Source organism: Neolamprologus multifasciatus, chromosome 7 (genome assembly GCF_963576455.1).
Source record: "Neolamprologus multifasciatus chromosome 7, fNeoMul1.2, whole genome shotgun sequence".
NCBI classification, from domain to species: Eukaryota; Metazoa; Chordata; class Actinopteri; order Cichliformes; family Cichlidae; genus Neolamprologus; species Neolamprologus multifasciatus.
This window is the reverse complement of record NC_140445.1, coordinates 13,179,139-13,199,565: the sequence shown is the minus strand read 5'-3', so window position 1 is coordinate 13,199,565 and position 20,427 is coordinate 13,179,139. Positions and strand designations below refer to the sequence as shown.

Below are 20,427 nucleotides of genomic sequence, written 5' to 3'. Positions count from 1 at the left end.
TTAATTTAAATGTTGCATTTTACTGTTATCCTTTTATATCCTATATAGATTTTAACTAACATGTCATCATCTGATGACATCTCTAATTGGAGTAGGTGTCACATAGAGATCATTTTGTGTGGAAAATAAGTCAAAAGATGCATGAAATCCCCCATTTTTCTGTGAGCACACGCAGAGCCTGATGCAGAAAGCCCTGATTAACAAAGAAAGTTGATATCAATCATCATGCGGCCCATTATTCCCAGCTGGTGTTTTGTGATTTGTCATGCCAGCTTATGCAAGGGAAAAAACAACAACAAAAATCATGGCTGTGTTCAGTTTGATTCCTAGTATACACCTTTGGGCTACTCATAAGTTTGTGTGTTTAGTTTTTGGATTTAGTTTGGATAACGTTTCTGAGAAATGTGACTCAGTCAAAATAAAGACTTACCTTTTGTGTAATAAGTCTTCCTCCAGAGTCAGTTTTTAATATGTCATGGAAGTTAATGCATGCAACATATATAAATGTATACTTATCTACTAGCAAATAAACATGACTGAACAAAAACATTGTAACCACAATCACACTGCTATAATTCAGTGATAATTTATGTAAATTGAACCAAAGCATTTCTATTCCCCTTGAATCAGAACCTTTATAAATATATATATATATATATATATATATATATATATATATATATATATATATATATATATATATATATATATATATACATTTTTAATCATCAAAAAATAAAGGAAAATTTGAATAGTTGTCATAGGATTCATTGCTACCCTATGGAGCCCCACAAGTGACCTCCAATCAGCTGTGTATTAGAGGATATAAGTGTATCATAGCATGTACATTACAGTAGATTATTCACTCACCCATCCAAAATCACTGAATTCAGGTGTTTCGATCACTTCCATGGTCACCAGTGTATAAAATGAAAGATTACAAAGATTACAGACTACTACAAACATAATGGGTCACTCTCAGGAGTTCCAGCTTGATAAGATGCCACTCGTACAACAAATTCAGTTCTAAAATTTCCTTCTACGGTCAAGTGATTGGGAACAATAGCAACTTTTTTGTTTTGTCAGAAGCTCAAACTGGCTTAAAATAGAATAAAGTGAGTAAACAATCCTGGGGTTTCTGTAAACATAAGGAAAAATCAAGAATAAACAGTCCTGGTTGAAAATGTTACTTTGAAAAATCTGCTTTAAATTCAGCTTCCATAAAAATGATATAGCATTGATTTAAAAATATGACTTAATGTTCAGTGATTGTCCTTACAATAATGCTGGTTTAAAAAAAGATGCACTTTTTAATGAAAGTATTGAATCATAAAAATGATATTTGTCAATCAGTTATGTCACCATATGTGTTATGGTCTTCTGTCTGCCTTCATACAGTCACAGTTAACTTGTTTTTGTAAATTATTATTATTAGTATTATTATTAGTATTATTATTATTATTTATATGCCTAAAACTGGATGAATACATCTTAATTCGTTATATTAAAAAGAAATTATGTGATATATATAGATTTACAGTCTCTCTCTTTTAGCAATGACAAAACATCACAAAAAACAATGAACACAATTGCCACAATATTTTAAACAGATGCACATTTTGGTATAAACTGTACTCGTTAATTCCTGTCCTGTTTCACAGTCACAAAAAACCGGAGAGGACAGAATGTCGCCTGTCAGGCTCCTAAGGTTCTGAATCAGTCCAAAATCGAAAAGTTTATTAGCTTTTATTGAGCTTAGATTGTTGATTTTTTTTAAATAAATTAAAAAAAAAAAAAAGATATATTAATCTAATTTTCTGCCCTATAATAATTATAATGTCCAAGTTACAGAAAATGGAAATAAAAGTAAAGTATCTAAATACTTCGTTAATAGTACTAACAACAACAGAATTACAACGTGAATTTTTGTTATAAATTTAACGACAGTAGTCCTTTTTTTATTATTTATTTATTTATTGGGTTAAAATTGTAGGGGAAAACATCAGTGGCGCATGCGCACCTGCTCTTCTCCGCCTGTCTTCTCTCCTGACAGACCGCAAATGACCTCAGTCTCCGCAATATCACACAACTTAGACTGGAGCGCTCAATAAACGGCATACCGGGAGCGATGGCCGGGATGTTCGGGAAGATATTCGTTGGCATTTATGTGGAGATAAAACGGAGCGACGGTACGTAGCATGCTCCGCTCACACATGCACATTCAGACACACCGCTCTCCATCCGGCCGGTCCGCATGAGAGCAGCTAACGTTACCGCTCAACGCAGCCGGATGTTTTTGCTAGCTAGCAGGCTGCTACACTGTCATTCACAGGAATGTCGCAATAAAAAGGTCGGCGAGCGAAGTGTCAGAGACTCAAAAACGACACAAATAGTCTTTGACACGGTGCTGCTGTGTCTGTCAGTGATGCAGACATACGGCAATGGGTCGACCTGACTGCAGGGCTGCGGGCGGGTCCGTCCACCTGCTGTCCGGTTGACACCTACCCTGCCGCCCTCCTTCTCCTTCCTCCCGTCCATTGCTTCATGGCCGAAACACCTCCGGTTAGAGGACGGGATGCAGGCACAAGTCTGCACTGCATCATGCACCATGCAGCGGTGGCCTGTTAACCAGGGCTGATGGATGGCTGATGGGGGCCTTTCATCTCCAACTGTATTTCATCTCAGTAAAAAAATCGCACGACTTTCAAACTGCTCTGTGTATTTTAATATTTGTCTGGTGGCTATGAACCCGGACAACAGTCACTACACGCAGCTCTTGCAGTAGTGTGATTGACAGTCTCAACATCATCTTTCATCAGCCACACCCATTTAGCATATCAGCATCCTTATTTTAGGGTTTAAGTTTTCCCTGTAAACACTGAATGACTGATGGATCAGTTTATTTGTTGTAAGATAATGCACAAAATCTTCAGGCCTAATTACTGAACATTAGCTTTATGGCTCATACGTTGGTGTCTGTATGAGCATTGGCTCTACAGTCTGGTCCAGCACTGCGCAGGCCTAGCATCCTTCTGTATCCTCTCTGCAGGACGAATACACCAGGCGATGGTCACATCACTGCATGAAGACAATGAGAGTGTGACAGTGGAATGGATTGAGAACGGAGACACCAAAGGGAAAGAGGTACATCTACCTCTGCACTCGGTTTCATTCATTATGTCCTGAAATGTAGTGATTTGTAATTTGCAATTCTCTTCCTGAATTGTTGTCAGAGATCCTGAGAGGTTCCACCTAAACTCTTTTATTTAACTTTAATTAACTTTCAAATATGGCACCTGTCTGTAGTTTTATTTGTGTTGCGAAATGACTAAAAAGTGATTGTCTGCCACAAAATGATAGCTGGTATTTAAACTGTTGTAAATGAGTTGCTGACCTAGAACCTGTTAAACATATCTTAAACATATCTCTTGTGAATGATATCAAAGCATTTTGAGCTAGAAACAATAACCCTGTCAGATGTCAGATGCTGCAATCAGTTTTGTCAAAGTGACTTTTATATACGCTTTATTTATCAAGGTAAAAACTCTTATTCATATTAAAAATGGCTTTTTAAGCAGGGATCTGGCAAAAAGAGAAGCAGAAATTGCAACAAACATGACATAGTACTGTAAATATGTTTTAAGTAGCCAAAAAGGACTGGATTGATCATAATAAAAAACAAGGAGCAGATACAATATTACAGAATCATGAAGATACTTGCAAAATAGGTAATTTCTTTATTTTATACATAACAGCTTAGTGAATCCTGACCACACAATATTTATCAGTATATGTTAGAGATGAAAAACACAAAGAAACACTGGAAATCACTTTTTGGAACACCTGAAAGCAGTGAAATAGACATGAGTATCTTATTACTTGCTTTATCCTGGACATGTTGTAATGCTGTTGTAACATATGGGGTGTATTGCTGTACCCGATGCAGTGCACTACAAGTATCTCAAGTGTATAAGCATAGAATGCTTAAAAAAGATAGAAGTAGACAACGTCACATGACCCGTAGTTTAATAAAGTCCTCATGTCAAAAGGTGAGCTTTTTTTTTGAATTGTAATGTTGATGTTTTGAAACCAGATGTGATAAGTAAGGTTTACCAAAACTAGGAAAGACTGGAAGATTTAGCAATACTACATTCACAAAAACAATGTAGGTTTGCTTTAAGACAAAACCTGCTTTATTGTTCATTTTAGAATCTAATTAGGACCATAATTTCATGTATGTAGGCAATAAGACCTGAAACTCATAGGCCATTTTCCCATAGGCTTCTATGCAATCAAACTTCTTTTTAAAAAGCTAAAGAATGTCCTCCTGCTGGCAACCAGAAAGATCGCAGATTTTAACGAGCTTTGTCATTGGCAGAATTATCTGAGCTTTTTTTTTATATGTTGGGTGTTCATTTGGGAGGCTAAGTTCACCTTTACATCATTACCGCCTTCTAAAAGAGTACAAATATTAAAAAAACATTATTGATAAAAGATATTACGACAAATTAAGCAGTCACATACGTTCCAAAGATAAACTTTATTGATCATCTTTACTGATGTTCTCAGCAAATACAGCCCCTGTTGCACTTGATGAGGTGATCTTGAGCCCCTGCTTAAACAAAGATTGTAACGATAACAAAGGAATTTCTTTCTTTTTTCTGATTTAGATTGATCTGGAGAGCGTCTTTGCTCTGAATCCAGATGTAGCTCCTGATGAAGAGATACCACAGAGTCCCGAGGCTCCTGTTCCTCCCTCCAATGTTGCCAAAACCAGCAAAGTACCCAAGGTCTGCTTCTCAACACCAGCCATCATTAATCAATCACTCCAATTTGCACATGACCTTTTAACAGAATATTACTATTATTCCTGATTTGAAGTGACTATGCTGTATTTTTTGCTATAAGCTATAAGTCAGTTTAGACATTTTTCCTTGCATACTTTATGTACTGCCTTCTTGCATTCTACATTCAACTCTAATGATTATGGTCTTTATAGACCAGACGGACTACAGCGATACCCAAGGCTGAAAATACCCCACGGGAGAACAGAGGTACGTTTGATTTAAACCTGACCCACTAACAGCTCTGAGATATGAAGCTTATAATTTAATCATTTTCAACTTCATTACAGTTGGTGCTGCCCGATCATGTAAAAAAAAAGAGTTTATGGGAAGCAGAGTGAGTGAGGGTTATTTTCTCGGAAATTACTGTAGAACAGTTTCACTACAACTTCTTTAACTCACCTTAAAGTCAGTTTTTAAGGTGAGTTAAAGTTTTCCCAATACAAGAATTAGTCCAAGTGATTAATAACTGTAAAAGTCAAAGATAGAAATTTGTATACAACAGGGTTTTGTAAGAATGTAATAATGACTCCCAGTGTGCATTTAGGAAGAAACATCCAATAAGTGTGCTGAAATTTCTTTCTTATGAATGTTTAACTGAATTGACAAGAAAAAAAATCAGTGTTAAATATTTAAAATTTTAATATTTTGTTAGAATTAAAGAGTCATGTTTGGTTGTATTTACTCTTCTAATGATAAAATCCCCTGCTTCACGAGTCTGTCAGTTATGACAAAATGAATGGTTACATTTGTGCAGTCGGTTTGAAGCAGTCAGCATAGAAACACTGGCATGAACAAACCTCGCAGAAAATCTAAGAGGGTAACTGTGAACACTTCTCCTGAGAATTTGGGTTTAACTTTGTGTAATTTGGGTGAACTGCCTTTTTAATGTTTTGAGATGAGCAGTTACAATGGATTGTGTGCTCCTCAGCTGCCTCAGTGGGAACAACCCGGGCACGTCCCAGTCAGCACAGCCAAGCTGCGGAGCCACCCCCACCAACCATCGTTCCCCAGCCTGCCGTAAACCAGTCACTGATACAGCAGCAGAACGGTAACACAGTCACCCCGTCTGCAAACTTCATATGAGAGAGGATTCATGTCCACATGGCTCTGTTTGAAATTCTCTGGAGGGAGTTTCCAGCATCTCTGTTGTTGTTCTCTGTAGCAGTGATGTCATGCTCCCACACAGCTGTGTCTCTAAGGGTGTCAAAGGCTCTTTCACTCGCTGTGGCTTCATACTGCAGCACTTGTTTAAGTTTTTCCTCTGCTGCTGTTTGAATGACCATAAATATGTAAATAAGATCAGGCCTTCAAAGAGCACTCAAAACATAACATTTGAAAAAAGAAATACTGTAATTAAAAAGTCATATTCAGTGTAATTTTTAAAAAAAAATCAGTTAAATCTAGCAAGTTTTTTGTAGACCTGCCCACCGGGCTATGTGCATACGCTGAAAGCAAGAGCAGAACAGAGCCGACATCATGACACAGATGAACTCAGACACAGATGGAGCTTGGCAAGATATGGGCTGAGGGACTGAATCAATCAAATCACTGCCATGTGTTTTAGGAACACGCCAGGACTTTTAACACGTTTAAAATAATGCTGGTTGCCAATTAAAAAAACATCCAGGTTAGGGGGCATTCACAATTATCAACAAATTATTTTTTACAACTTATGAATTGAGTAAATGGATGTAGTCTTTATAATATAAAGTTTTAGATATTGTACATTTTACACTTGATTATTGAGAATGACTGATTTAAGGTGATGCATGCATGATGCATCTGTATAGTAGAAAAACTGACTTTTAATTCAAGATTTGAAAGTGGGACATATAATAAAAGTTGAACAAGATTGATTAAATTTATGAAACCATTTAGATTTTAGGTAAATGTACAAAGCGTAGTGTAACTACTCAGCTACACACAGTTCTTTTGATTTATTTCTTTTTTTTCCCTTTTTGTTGTATGAAGTGTTTTGTTGATGTGGTGGCCAGATGACTGAGTCAGAGCAGCAAAACTGCAGCTCTTGTTTTGTGTGTGTAAAATTAAATGTAAGGCATTATGAGTCAGCATCATCAAAAATAATTGTTAATGTATCAGAGGGAATAGTCCCTGTTACTTCAGCCTGTAACCATATGTATATATATTTTGATGCTGATATTTTAGGCCACTGCTCCTGTTTTTTCAGCACGGAGGAAATCGAACTGTGTGAAGGAGGTGGAGAAACTGCAAGAGAAAAGAGAGAAGAGACGTCTTCAGCAACAAGAGCTTAGAGAGAAGAGGGCACAAGTGAGAACTCAAGCATACACTACAGTACTTTACATTATACACACATCAACAAACATATTACCACAGTGTGAAGTGGAGAACCATTTGTTTGAGAATTATCTCTAGATATGAAGCTGATTTATAGCATACCTGCCAACACATTTTCCCAGGGTTTTTAAGACATCTCCTGGAGGCCACCTGTTTTACTATTTGTACTGTAACACTTCCAAAATTTGCAAAAATGCAAAATGTCTACTGTCTTCACTTTTTCGTCTAAATGACTTCAAAGTTCAGTATTTGAGCTTTGACCAACCCCACCACTCTAACAAACAAACAAAAGTCCCAAATTTTCAAACCTAAATGCTGAAAGTTATGGTTTATAGTCATAACTATAAAACATGGATAATAATGCTGCCTCTCACACAACAGGAGTTTTACCCACTATACTGTTGTACTGTCTCTTTATAAAAAAAAAAAGGTCAACAGAATTATGCACAAACAACTAGACTCTGTACTGTTAACCCAAGATTAAATATACTGTATATATTGTATATATATACTGTATATATATAATTAATGTGGATGTGTGGACTGAGTTTTTTTTCTGTGCTTATTTCTATTGTGTGTGTCTGCTGTAGTCTGCATTCTTTCACAGTGTGCTGGTAATGTTCCAGATTTGCAGTAGCAAATTATTGAAACTATAATGCATGCACTGTCATCCTCAGAGGTTCTCTTCCATTATGCTCACAGAACCATTAATAAGGGTTTTTAAATTTCACCTCATGTTAAATAAGCAAAACTGTGACAATATGAGTGAAATGAAAAAGAAAAAAAAACATGGATAATTATACTCCAAAAAAACAAAACAAAAGAAACATTACTCATCAAGTTATATTAACTGAAACTGTGAGAAGATTTAATAAGTACTGTTTTAATTAATCAGTCAGCTCATGTAGCATTTAATAAAAACGTTTAAATTCTGAAAACAACTGAAACAACACAAACTTTTAAAGGAATCAGATGCTTCAGTTTTTTTCTTTTGATTATTGCGGCTGTGTTCGGTTCACAGTGTTCTGAGCAGGTGGCCCTAGAGTTAAAACATATAGTTAGTTGGAACTAAAAATCAAAACGTGATCTACCAAACTTAGCATCATTTTAGAGAGCACTGTCTGGATACAAAAAGTATTCTCAGGCTGAAAGTAGCTTCTAATCGGCTGATTTAGACAAAAGACCTAAAAGTACGTGACGTGTCACTCAAAATGTTAGGATGTTGATTTTTAATTAATTAATTCACGAATAATTGAAATGCTTCCTGAATGTTTTTATTGTCTTTGTCATTATGTGATCAATACTTTTGTTTTCTGTGCCACTGCAGGAGGTGGACGTTAATTTACCAAACTATGAAATTATGTGTATGATCAGAGACTTCAGAGCCAGTCTGGACTACAGACCTTTAACCACAAACGATCTGGTGAGTCCAATTTAGATCTGCTGGTCAGAAGGAGTCAGTAGAGAGAGAGGTACCTGAGAATGTTGGAAGAAAGGAGGAACGAGGAGGTCATATGGCCAGTACAAAGGTGTGAACCGCACTATTTATTCATGTCTTCTCATGTTTCAGATTGAGGAGCACAGGATATGCGTGTGCGTTCGTGCACGTCCCCTCAACAAAAAAGGTAAGAACATATTTATGTAGCAGCTGTATTCAGAGAAACTGTGAAGCCTGTGTTCAAGCTCAGACAGCTAATCAAAGTAGTTTAGAATTGGAGAGATGACCCCTGTGAGGAGGTGGAAAGCCTCCCTAAAAGTTTTTTATTGTTTACATCCACTATACCAATCAGATCTGCCTGACATTCATGGGTCATTTCTTCTGTTGTGGTGCCAATTATGTCCATTTTAAATATTATTTCTAAAAATCTCTGAATGTCGATTAATTAAAAACAAGTAACAGGGATGTCTATAGAATGCTGCTTGTCCTTGCCCTCGTACATCTTTGTAGCCTGTGTTTGGCCATAAATAGAAAATGTCTATAACAATGACTGTGTCTCTTCAGAGTTATCAACAAAGGATCTGGATGTGATCACCATTCCCAGTAAGGACGTTGTAATGGTCCATGAGCCCAAGCAGAAAGTTGACTTGACCCGCTACCTGGAGAACCAGACCTTCCGATTTGACTATGCCTTTGATGAGAACTCCACCAATGAAATGGTTTACAGGTACACTGTTTTTTCTTTTTTCTTCATGCTGTAGCACTTGAGTCAAATATTCTGCTGCCAATAAACACTCCACCTGCAGGTTCACTGCTCAGCCGCTGGTTGAGACCATTTTTGAGAGGGGAATGGCGACGTGCTTTGCATACGGACAAACTGGAAGTGGAAAAACACATGTGAGTTTTTGACTTTGATTTGAGAAGTTTGGTTTTAGTGTCATGTTCTAACTCATGTCTCCTTTTAGACAATGGGAGGGGACTTCTCAGGAAAGAACCAGGACTGCTCCAAAGGGATCTATGCACTGTCTGGTTAGTTTCTGCTTTACTGATCATTATTATTATTATCATTATTATTGCTGGTCTCTGTTGTCAACAAAATTCATTTAGGTGTGTCCTTCTCTCCCTGCAGCCAGAGACGTTTTTCTCATGTTAAAGAAGCCAAATTATAAGAAGCTGGACCTGCAAGTCTTTGCCACATTTTTTGAAATTTACAGTGGGAAGGTAAGTGTGTTATCATCACTGATCATTTAAGCTGTATGTTAATATATAATAATAAAAAAAAAAAAAAAGGTTAAACAACTGATGAATAGAGTCACGGTGAAGGATGAGACATTTACTTCAATTTACTTCAAAAATACCACATATTTATATTTAACTGTTTATGCCAATGTGCTTGATTCTCTGTAGCAGACAGGTACCTCAGTCACTGGAAAACAAATTGTTATGTTTATAACTTCTGTTCCCTGAACATATATAATACATATATACATATATATATATATAACATGTCGGCCGCACTTGCACATACACACCCCTGTCATCACAGTCAGTCTGATAGCTGCTCTTCACCAAGCCCAGCTGCACAACAGAGCAAGCTAGTGTTTTACATCATTCCTCTTCTCCAGGCAATAGAAGTATTAAACATAACACTTTGTTCCCTTTCAGTCGGTTCATTCAGAACAACACAAATAGCATCGAACACTGGCATTCACCAGGTGGAACATACTCTCAGTTGTGGTCTTGTTTTGCCTCCTGAGGCACCTTTGGTGCTCCATGCCAGGGAGATAGGCTCCATAATCGAGTGGGAGAGCTTATAACTTAGACTGCACTTCTTGGGCAGCAACAGAGGAACTTCAGGATCTCCCTCCTCCTCACATGCAAACGTGAGCCCCTCTCCACTCCCCGTGGAGGCTCATGAGTGGGCCTTTGCTCTAAGGCGACTAACATGGAACTTGACCTGAAGTAGGCACCGCTTTCTTGGCGGGGAGCAGATGAACTGTGAACTTGTAAGAGCTAGCTGCAAGCCTGGGATTCATATCACATCTGGGCATGATATCGCAAGTTATATGTATTATTTGTCAGCAGTGAGGGATTGAAAATAAATGGTGCTACTTCAGGAGGAAGTATGCTGTAAATGTTAATATTATGACAAGAATGACTTCAAAGGATAAAGACAGGTAGTCCAGAAAAGTTTTTTTAAGGACCGACTCTGATTAAAATTAGCTGTAATGAGAATTGCTCTAGGAAAGGAGGGTCATGTTCCTTGACCAGATGCCAGCAGCGCAGATCAGGGACCATGTTAAACACATCTCAGCATAAGTGGCTGGTGGTAAATCATGTGAATGATTCTCACGGTAGAAGTGCTGCTAGGAAAATACTACATGGGGTAAGAACCATCAGCACAAGTAATGGAAATTAAATCAAGAGAAATTTTCCAAAGTCCAGTCCTCTGTCTTTGTGAAGGTGAGAGAAGGTTAAACTGCTAACGCTACTGTTAGATGTATTTGTTTCCCACTCTGATTCAGTAAAGAATGTGAGTTGAGCATATTTGTGTTTGAAGGTGTTTGACCTGTTAAACCGTAAAGCCAAGTTACGGGTGCTGGAGGACGGGAAGCAGCAGGTGCAGGTGGTGGGCCTGCAGGAGAGGGAGGTGAAATGCACAGAAGACGTCCTCAAACTCATCGAAGTGGGAAACAGCTGCAGGTAAACGTGATTTTTTTTTTCACATATGGACATGTTAAAATACACTAAACAGTAACAAGATCTGAGTTGGAGAGCTGCTGAATGAACCCCCTGAACACCCCCCACCATCCCTCTTGCAGGACATCTGGGCAGACATCGGCCAACGCTCACTCCTCCCGGAGTCACGCTGTTTTCCAGATCATCCTGCGTCGGCGGGGGAAGATGCATGGAAAGTTCTCTCTTATCGACCTGGCGGGGAATGAGAGAGGGGCAGACACGTCCAGCGCTGACCGGCAGACTCGCCTCGAGGGAGCAGAGATCAACAAGAGTCTGCTGGCACTCAAGGTCTTTGCTTTAGTACTACAGATATTCTGTTCTTTAGTGTTGTGCTTCTCATATAGTTGTGATTTCAGAAGTTTACATACACTCATTTTGTTTTGTTTTTTTGTTTTGTTTTTTTTGTTTTTTTTTTTTGCCTGTCCCGTTTGGCTCTTTTGCCATCAGAATTATTGTCTAAAGGCGAAGAAAGATGCCCAACGGATTTTCTTTACCAAATTGACCATCCCAGCTTTGCCGTAATGGTCCATTTGATTCACCTTTTATTCTTTATTTTATTTTCACTTGCTGAATACGGGACAGATTTGACTGGGGGAAAGAAAAGGGAGAAAGAAAGAGGGAAAGAAAAACAGTTGAGAAGAGGGACGGGGGAGAAGGGCAAAAAACAAAAACCAACAGAATAAGCAGAAGAAAAAAAATAAAAAAATAAAAAAATAAATACATATATCGATCACCTGGATCACCTGTTGAGAAAGAAAAAAGAAAACAAGCAGAAGAAAACGAGAGTAATACAATAAACCACATCACAATGATATATGGGAATATGACAGTAACTACTAAATATTAAACATTATTGTGCAGCACGTAAGATCGACAGCACAGTGTGCATTGAGGTAGGAGCCAAAAAGGGTGTAGTTTGTGTGTGTGATCACCCGTGTGTACACCTGTGAGCATGGACGCGCTTGTTTTCTTAAAAGGTTCCCTCATGTAATGATCTGCTAGAGGGTGTGGGGGGCCACTGCCCCGTCCTCCAGGGCATGAAGCAGGTATGGAGGAGATCAAAACTCCAGACATCCAGAGGCCCCCAGAACACAAGAGACCAAGGAAGACCAACAGAGGGGCAGCCGTGCCACTGTCCCAGAAAGAGCTGAGGAGAGTCCCAGATGAGGGGTCACCCAGCAGCCACGGAGCAGAAGCCAGGGGGGGCTGCAGTGACGTGCCCGTGAGCTCCGCCGGCAGCCAGCTGTGCCTGAGTGACCGAGCCCCAGGCCGAGAGGCCGGGGGCACCCCACCTCCGAGGTGGCCCAAGCGAGCCCCAGGCTCCAGGCCCCGATAAGCAGCCGCCAAGGAGTGAGCCGGTGTGTACCCGGACGCCCACCCCCGGACACAAAGAACCACCAACGCACCGATGTCTGAGGGAGTCCGCCCCCGGCAGGGGAAGTGGTGGGGGGAGATAGGCCTCCAAACCTTGGAGGGCCTGAGCTGTCCTCAGAGAGGTGGCATCTGATACCCAACCTGACATATAGACACAGACATACAGGCACACACAGATACAAACATCCATTCCCACCCTCATGCTCTCATATGCACTTACTCCACACTCAACCAACGTGGAGACAGACATAAAGAGACGCTGTACACACAATCACACTCCCCAAGCGTACTCTACGAACCGGGTCTAGGTACCCTTGCCCCTGGAGGGGGGAACTGCACCCAGACCCAGGTTGTGTTACCCTTTTCCCTGCGGTGGGGAGAAGCAGACCGCCCCGACACCGCAGCAGCAGGGAGGCCCCACATTCCGGATCCCAGTCGGACGGCCAACTCCTCCTCCTAGCCCCCCTGCTCCAGCAGGAAGCAGAGAACGAGGGTGAGAGAAGACTCCTAACCTCCCTCCACCCGCTCATTGTAGTGTTGATGTATGTGTGTTCTAAGGTGCATTTAAAACCCAGGAGGGCATGGAGCTACCTGCCAGAGAGCAGCAGGTAAGCGCATAGTCCCTCCTGCTAGCCCTCAATGTCTACGTGTATTTAAAATTGAGAGGTGGGCAACGACGCCGGGGGTGAGGTGTACACCCTGATGGTAATTGGGATTCCGTGTAGCGTGCCCACCCCCAAGATCCTATATGTATGTGTAATGAGAGTGTGAGTAATGTGAATGTCTAAGTTGCGGGATAAAATTGAGGCAGAGGCAGCCAGAAGGGGACAGAGGGGGGGGGGTTACCTCCTCTGCACCCTGGTGACACACCCCTACTCCAAGGCCCTGCATGTGTGGGTGGTTGTGGTGGAGCGGGAAGAGGGAGGCAGCTGGAGATGGGGAGGGAAGGAAGGGAGGGGCAAGTGACCCCTCCCTGGGGCCAGCTCCCCCGCTGACCCCAGTAGGCACCCCCATACTCCGCGACCCGCCAGGGAAGGGGGGCCCAGGCCCATCCGAACCGGGGACCAGTGCAGCGGCGCCGCCCGGCCCCACAGAGCCCGGGGCAGTCCACCCAACCCCACAACAGAGAAAACTACACCCACCCCATCATCCACTCATCTTCCAGACTACATAAGACAATAGACGCCCAGGCTGAGATCTTCCTCCACCTCTCCTGTATCTCCCCCTCTTGCAGAGAGAGTTCCTGAGAGAGGAAAGCTCCTGCAAGATGTGACAACCCCCCCCCCACCAGTTGAAGAGCCCCCCAGGTGGCTCGGCGCACCGGCGGCACCCTGCGCCAGTGGCGGGCCCCCATATACCCACCGGCCCACAACCCCGGCAACACACCAACCAGGACCCAGGCCCCCGAGGCCCGGCCAGGGCCCCAGGCCAGAGCCGGAGCGCCCCCAGAACCTCACGCCCGTCCCGGACCCACCCAGGGGCAGCCAGGCTACCAGGTCAGTAACCCCCGTCCGTCAGCACAGACCCTCCCCTAGCCCCGCTGCACGTAGCCACGAGGAAGCCGTCACCTAAGAGCCAACAGAGCCCCTAATTGGCCATGACCGCTACCCCGGGTTGAGCCCCCCAAGGAAGATGCTCCCGGGGAACCGCCCGACGCCCTAAGCCTGACCCTACCCCCACACCAATCACAACAGTGAAGGCGAGACCAAAATATGACCCCCCACCCCCACTAGGTGATGGAGGTGATCAAAGGAGTCCAGAGCAATTGATCTGATGTGGTGGCAGAGGCTGTATCAAGACTAATGTAATCTAATAGATAATTTATATATTGGTTAGAATTAAGATTGTTTTTATTTTTCCAGTTCATGAGGACTGTTTTCTTGGCTATGCATAGGGCAGTGAAAACCATATGGGCTATATTCTTTTCTGAAGTGACATTATCTAAGCTGCCCAACAAACACACTAAGGGGGAAGTTGGAATGTTACATTTCAGACACTTTGATAAGTCTTCACATATCTCGCGCCAAAACTTCTGAACTGGTGGACAGAACCAAAGAGCGTGGATATAATTGTCCGGTGAATTGGTTTGGCAGTGTGAGCAGTTGTTGGTAGATGCAAAGCCCATCTTGAACATCCGATGACCTGTATAGTGCACTCTATGTAGTATTTTGTATTGAATTAATTGAAGACTGGGATTTCTGATTAGATGAAAGGTTTTTAAGCAAATCTGAGACCAGAAGTTTTGGTCTAAGTTAACTGATAAATCCGCTTCCCATTTTGCAATAGGAAGTGATATTGATTCATCTGTTTTAGAAAGCATTCTGTACATTTTGGATAGTAATTTGGGGGTTTTAAGAGTAAAAAATTGAACCACACTTGGTGGTGTTTGTAGTTCAACTTGACCCAGTTTAAATTTCTTTTTTATTATGGATTTAATTTGTTGATATTCTAAAAATCTTTTCTTGTTGATCCCATATTGTGTAACTAGTCTGTCAAATGAAATAAATTCTGTTCCTTCTAGTATATGTTCTACATATTTGATTCCTTTACCATTCCAATCTGAAAAGTTTATCATATTATTGTTTTGTAATATGTCAGGGTTGTTCCAGATAGGTGTACGTTTGCATGGGATTAATGAAGACTCCGTCAATTTTAGAAACTCCCACCATGCTGTCAGAGAAGAGCTGATGTTGATGCTTTTGAAGCATTCATGTCGTTGGATGTTTGAGCTGATAAATGGTAGATCTGAAATCTCTAGATTATTGCAAAGTGCTTGTTCTACATCTAGCCAAGGTTCATCTAAGAGGGTATGTTTTAGCCATCCTGAGATAAACTGAAGCCTGTTGGCTAAGAAGTAGTGCTGAAAGTTCGGTAGTTCTAATCCTCCTTTATCCTTGGTCTTTTGTAGTGTTTTTAAGCTTATACGTGGGGGCTTATTTTTCCAAAGGAATTTGGACATATATGAATCTAGAGATCTGAACCAATCTTGCGGCGGTTTAGTTGGGATCATTGAGAATAAATAATTTATTTTTGGTAATACCATCATTTTTATAGCAGCAACCCTTCCCATGAGTGATATGGGTAGACATTTCCATCTAGCCAGATCACCTTCTACTTTCTTTAAAAGTGGGGTATGGTTTAATTTAGTTAGATCTGCAAGCTTGGGAGAAACATTAATACCTAAATATTTTATATTTCCCGATTGCAGTGGAGTAGAAGAGGAATTATGGAAGCAGCAATTAATAGGAAGGACTGTAGATTTTGACCAGTTAATTGAGTAATCTGATATTCTTGCAAAAGAGTTTATCAATTCAATCACCCCAGAGATATTGGTTTGTGAATTTTGGAGAAAGAGTAACACATCATCAGCATAAAGGCTGATTTTATGTTCTACGTTCTTGCATTTTATGCCCTTAATTGCTGAATTCTGTCTAATTGCTGCTGCTAGTGGTTCGATAAAAATTGCAAACAGTGAAGGGGAGAGTGGGCATCCCTGCCTGGTGCCCCTCAGGAGACATAAGCTGGAGGATGTCTGGTCATTTGTTCTGACACAAGCTGTTGGGGAATTATATAATATTTTTAACCAGTTGATGAAAGAAGATCCAAAACCAAATTTGTGTAAAGTTGCAAATAGAAATTTCCAGTTAACTCTGTCAAACGCTTTTTCTGCATCTAAGGAAAATATTGTAGTTTCAAGGTTTTTACTGTATGAGTAGTCTATCAAATTAAGTAATCTACGTGTATTTGTTGATGAGTGCCTACCTTTTATGAAACCAGTTTGGTCAGGATGAATTAAGAGGGGGGTTATTTTCTCTAGTCTCTTCGAGAGAGCTTTGCAGATTATTTTGAGGTCTACATTAATAAGGGATATTGGACGATAGCTTGAGGGATATACAGGGTCTTTGCCTGGTTTTAGCAGGAGATTAATGTTTGCAGAATTCATATTTGATGGAAGTCTGCCCTTTTCTTTGATTTCTAACAACGTTCTGTAAAAAACTGGTGCTAGAATCGTCCAGAATTCTTTGTAGAATTCTGCAGGAAAGCCGTCTGGACCTGGAGCCTTATTATTGGACATATTTATCAGGGCTTCCTGGAGTTCACCTGATGTCAGTGGCGAATCCAGTGCCATTGCTTGAGAGTCTAATAATTTTGGGAGAGTTATGTTGTCTAAAAATTGATCAATTTCCTTTTAGATGGGTTTATTTGTGGTGAATACAACGTTTTATAGAAATCCCTGAAAATGTTGTTTATTTGTTTCGGTTCATATATTGTGTTCCCAGATGAATCTTGAACAGCACATATAGTTGTTTTTTCTTTATTTATTTTTAACTGGTTTGCTAGAAATTTACCGGATTTATTACTATGTTCATAATTTTGTAAGCGTAGTCTTTGTACTAAGAATTTTGTTTTTCTATCAATTATCTCATTTAATTCTAGTTTTGTTTTGCGTATTTTGTTCAATGTTTCCTGATCTTGGTGGGACGTGTAGGCTTCTTCTAGTGATTTGATGTTTTTTTCTAATTCCTGAATATTTTTGTTTTCTTTTTTCTTTTTATGTGATGAGAAAGAAATTATTTTACCTCTCATCACAGCTTTCCCTGCTTCCCATAAAACAGAAGCTGATGTTCCGGGAGTGTCATTAAAGTCTAAATATGAAGTCCACTCTTTTTTAAAATATTTAATAAAGTCTTCATCTTTAAGCAGTGATGTATTAAATCTCCAGTTTTTACTTGGCATAGTATTATTCTTGTGCATTAGTGTTAAAGATACAGGAGCATGATCGCTGACAACTATAGGGTGAATCTCAGTGTCTGAAACGTCACTCAGCAGTGAGCTGCTGACCAAAAAATAATCTAGACGAGAGTAGGAGTGATAAACATGTGAAAAAAAAGTATATTCCTTACTGGTGGGGTGAAGGGAGTGCCATGCATCGCAAAGACCAAAGTCGCTCATATACTGTTTGATTATATTTGTGGACTGCCAATTACGCTGAGTTCCTGCTGTATTGAGCCTATCCATTTCTTCATTCAGTCCAAGGTTGAGGTCGCCTCCAAGCACAAGTGTGCCATCTAAGTGTTCAGAGAGTGCACTGAAAAAACCGTGAAAGAATGAGGGATCATCAACATTTGGACCATATACACTTACAATACATAGCTTTTTATCAAGTATAGATAGTTTAATGATTAAGAATCTGCCCTCTGGATCTATAACTGTATCGAGTACTGTGAAATTAATTTTTTTATGAATTAAAATTGCTACTCCCCTTTGTCTAGAATTATAACAGGCTGAGAACACATTAGGAAACTCAGGTGTTTTAAGTTCATTCGAACCTCTAAGAGGTCTGTGGGTCTCTTGTAAAAGGACAACATCTGCCTGTAGTTTTTTGAGTTGGTTAAATATTTTTAACCTCTTTTCTCTGGAGCCAGCTCCATTTACATTCCATGTAACGAATCTTAGTGCACCCATAGATGTCTGTGCATAACTAGGGGTGTACTCTGTGTGTGTCGCTTAGACAGGTGGAGAGAATACCTCACTTGTTCATAAATAAGGAGAGGGAGAGAGAGAAAAAATGTGTGGCGAGATGCTCCCCGAGTCTGACTATGTGTTTGCATACACTCATTTTGGGTATTAATGTCATTTTCATTTTAAAGATTTCTTTGAACTGTTCATTTTCCAGGGTGAAATGATTGCACACCATACCTTTGCTAAAAAAAAAAGAATTATACTTTGTAGAACAGAAAAGTCCTAGTGAAGGTTTTCATTTTTTCGAGTCCTGTAGGTGGAGCACCTGAATGTCCTGCAAATCTAATTAACATTGACATGAGCAGTATTGATGGTAAAGAAAGGCAGGTATAACAGTGAAAAAGCAAGCAGCAGAGGTGGTAGTGAAGGTGGATGAGTTCAAATACTCGGGGTTAACCATGCAAAGTGACAGTACACAAGAGAGGTGAAGCGAGTGCAGGCAAGGTGAAGTTGATGGAGACAACTGTCAGGGGTAATTTGTGACAGAAGAATAGCAGCAAGAGTGAAAGGTAAGGTGGTAGTGAGACTTGGTATGATGTATGGTTTGGACACAGTGGCACTGATAGGAGGCCAAGTTGGAGGTGGCAGAGTTGAAGATGCTAAGATCTTTGTAGGAGTAAGCAGATGGGACAGGATTTAATAAGGTGCTCTGGTTGAGCAGCTTTGAGGGGTGGGATTTATGGACATGTCAGAGGAGGGATAGTGGCTATATGAAGTGATGGATGGGAAGACAGCAGGCAGGAGGAAAAAAGGGATCAAGAATATCTTTCAGGGGCATTTTGCTGCTGTATAATCAGAAGAACATCCGTCAAGGAAAATGCAACAAATAGGCTATAGATATTAAAAAAAAAACTTTAAGACAGCAAAGAAGATTCTTGGAAGATTCTACAGGAAAGGAGGAGATGGAGGCAGGCAATCTCGAGAAAATCCCAGATATATTTCATTGACTTGAAACAGCAAATCATGTAAGAAAAGAAAAATAGTAAATATTTCCTAGTTCTCCTTAAAAATTATTTTTAAAAATGACTATAGCCAGAATTTTTGCATAATTGGGCATGGTGTATGTTTGCAGGAGTGTATTCGAGCCCTGGGCAGAAACAAACCACACACTCCATTTAGAGCCAGCAAGTTAACCCAAGTGCTGCGGGACTCGTTCATAGGAGAAAACTCCAGAACATGCATGGTAAGAAAACAACATGTACCCACTATAGACAAGCACACAATAGAAAGTGATTACAGATTTGGTTGCAGTTTTGGTAAATCCCTCTCTCATCTTTTTACAGATTGCAACCATCTCTCCTGGGATGGCATCTTGTGAAAACACACTGAACACATTGAGATATGCCAACAGGTAGGAAAGATTCTACTGAAAGGCAAAAAAAGGTTTTCCAATATAACATTAAGATGAATGCACATTGAGTTATAATTTCAAATTTATACACCTTCACTTTCCACTAACTAACCTGACTTTCAGTCTTTGTCAAAAGCATCAACATAAAGTTCTAAAGTGGACCTGTTATACTGATTTCAAGTTCCATAGTTTTATCTATTATGCAAGATTCAACTGTCAAAAAATTCAATTCAACTTCAACTTCTCTCACTTTAAGCCAGCTTTCTTCTGATTGGCTGCCTATCACAAACAGACGTTTGGAAAATTTGTTTATTAAGCACATTTACCATTGTAACAGTATAGAGAATTATTTTAAATTTTGTGTTTGAGGAGTTTGCATGAAACATAAAGCCAGATTACACGCATCTTGTCATCTCATTTTTCTTGAAAATGTTGACTTATTGTGAGGAATACTCTTAGTTATCTGTGTTTGTCTTTCTCCTCTGTTGAATGAATTTATAAAAATGTAAAATAGAAAAGACTACATAACATAACTTGATCCTCTCCTGCCTCCACTTGTTGATGTGTGTTTCTCTCCCCTGTCATGCTTTTTATTTTTTTCCCAGAGTAAAGGAATTTGGGATAAGTCCCTCAGACATTCCCTTCTCCCAGAGTGGGGGTGGAGGAGGTCGCTCTGAGCTCTCCCCTACCTATGAGTATGATCATTTTGCTATGTCTCTTAACAGTGTCCTGCACAATTAGTTACCCCCATATTGGCATTTCACATGAACCCAGGCAGCCGCTTTGTGTCTGTTTCCAAAAAGATCATTGAGGGTCCTAACATCATAACGTCATCAGTC

General features: G+C 40.2%; 1 protein-coding gene across 2 annotated transcripts in view; it reads left to right on the top strand.

Moving 5' to 3' along the window:
- The first annotated feature begins 2,006 nt into the window (after nt 1-2,006).
- LOC146513899 (kinesin-like protein KIF2A) overlaps nt 2,007-20,427 on the top strand; it is a 31,491-nt gene continuing 13,070 nt past the window's right edge. Inside the window, exons 1-17 of one of the 2 annotated variants that reach the window (XM_085164584.1) lie at nt 2,007-2,189; nt 3,050-3,144; nt 4,671-4,790; nt 5,000-5,054; nt 5,776-5,895; nt 7,036-7,136; nt 8,491-8,586; nt 8,734-8,788; nt 9,166-9,328; nt 9,408-9,498; nt 9,567-9,630; nt 9,731-9,822; nt 11,162-11,304; nt 11,424-11,628; nt 19,310-19,420; nt 19,521-19,588; nt 20,194-20,283. In XM_085164584.1, the coding sequence (XP_085020710.1) occupies nt 2,129-2,189; nt 3,050-3,144; nt 4,671-4,790; nt 5,000-5,054; nt 5,776-5,895; nt 7,036-7,136; nt 8,491-8,586; nt 8,734-8,788; nt 9,166-9,328; nt 9,408-9,498; nt 9,567-9,630; nt 9,731-9,822; nt 11,162-11,304; nt 11,424-11,628; nt 19,310-19,420; nt 19,521-19,588; nt 20,194-20,283 (1,730 nt within the window). In that variant the 5' untranslated portion in view covers nt 2,007-2,128. The remainder of the gene's footprint in view (nt 2,190-3,049; nt 3,145-4,670; nt 4,791-4,999; nt 5,055-5,775; nt 5,896-7,035; nt 7,137-8,490; nt 8,587-8,733; nt 8,789-9,165; nt 9,329-9,407; nt 9,499-9,566; nt 9,631-9,730; nt 9,823-11,161; nt 11,305-11,423; nt 11,629-19,309; nt 19,421-19,520; nt 19,589-20,193; nt 20,284-20,427) is intronic. The other variant, XM_085164585.1, reaches the window with a different exon arrangement.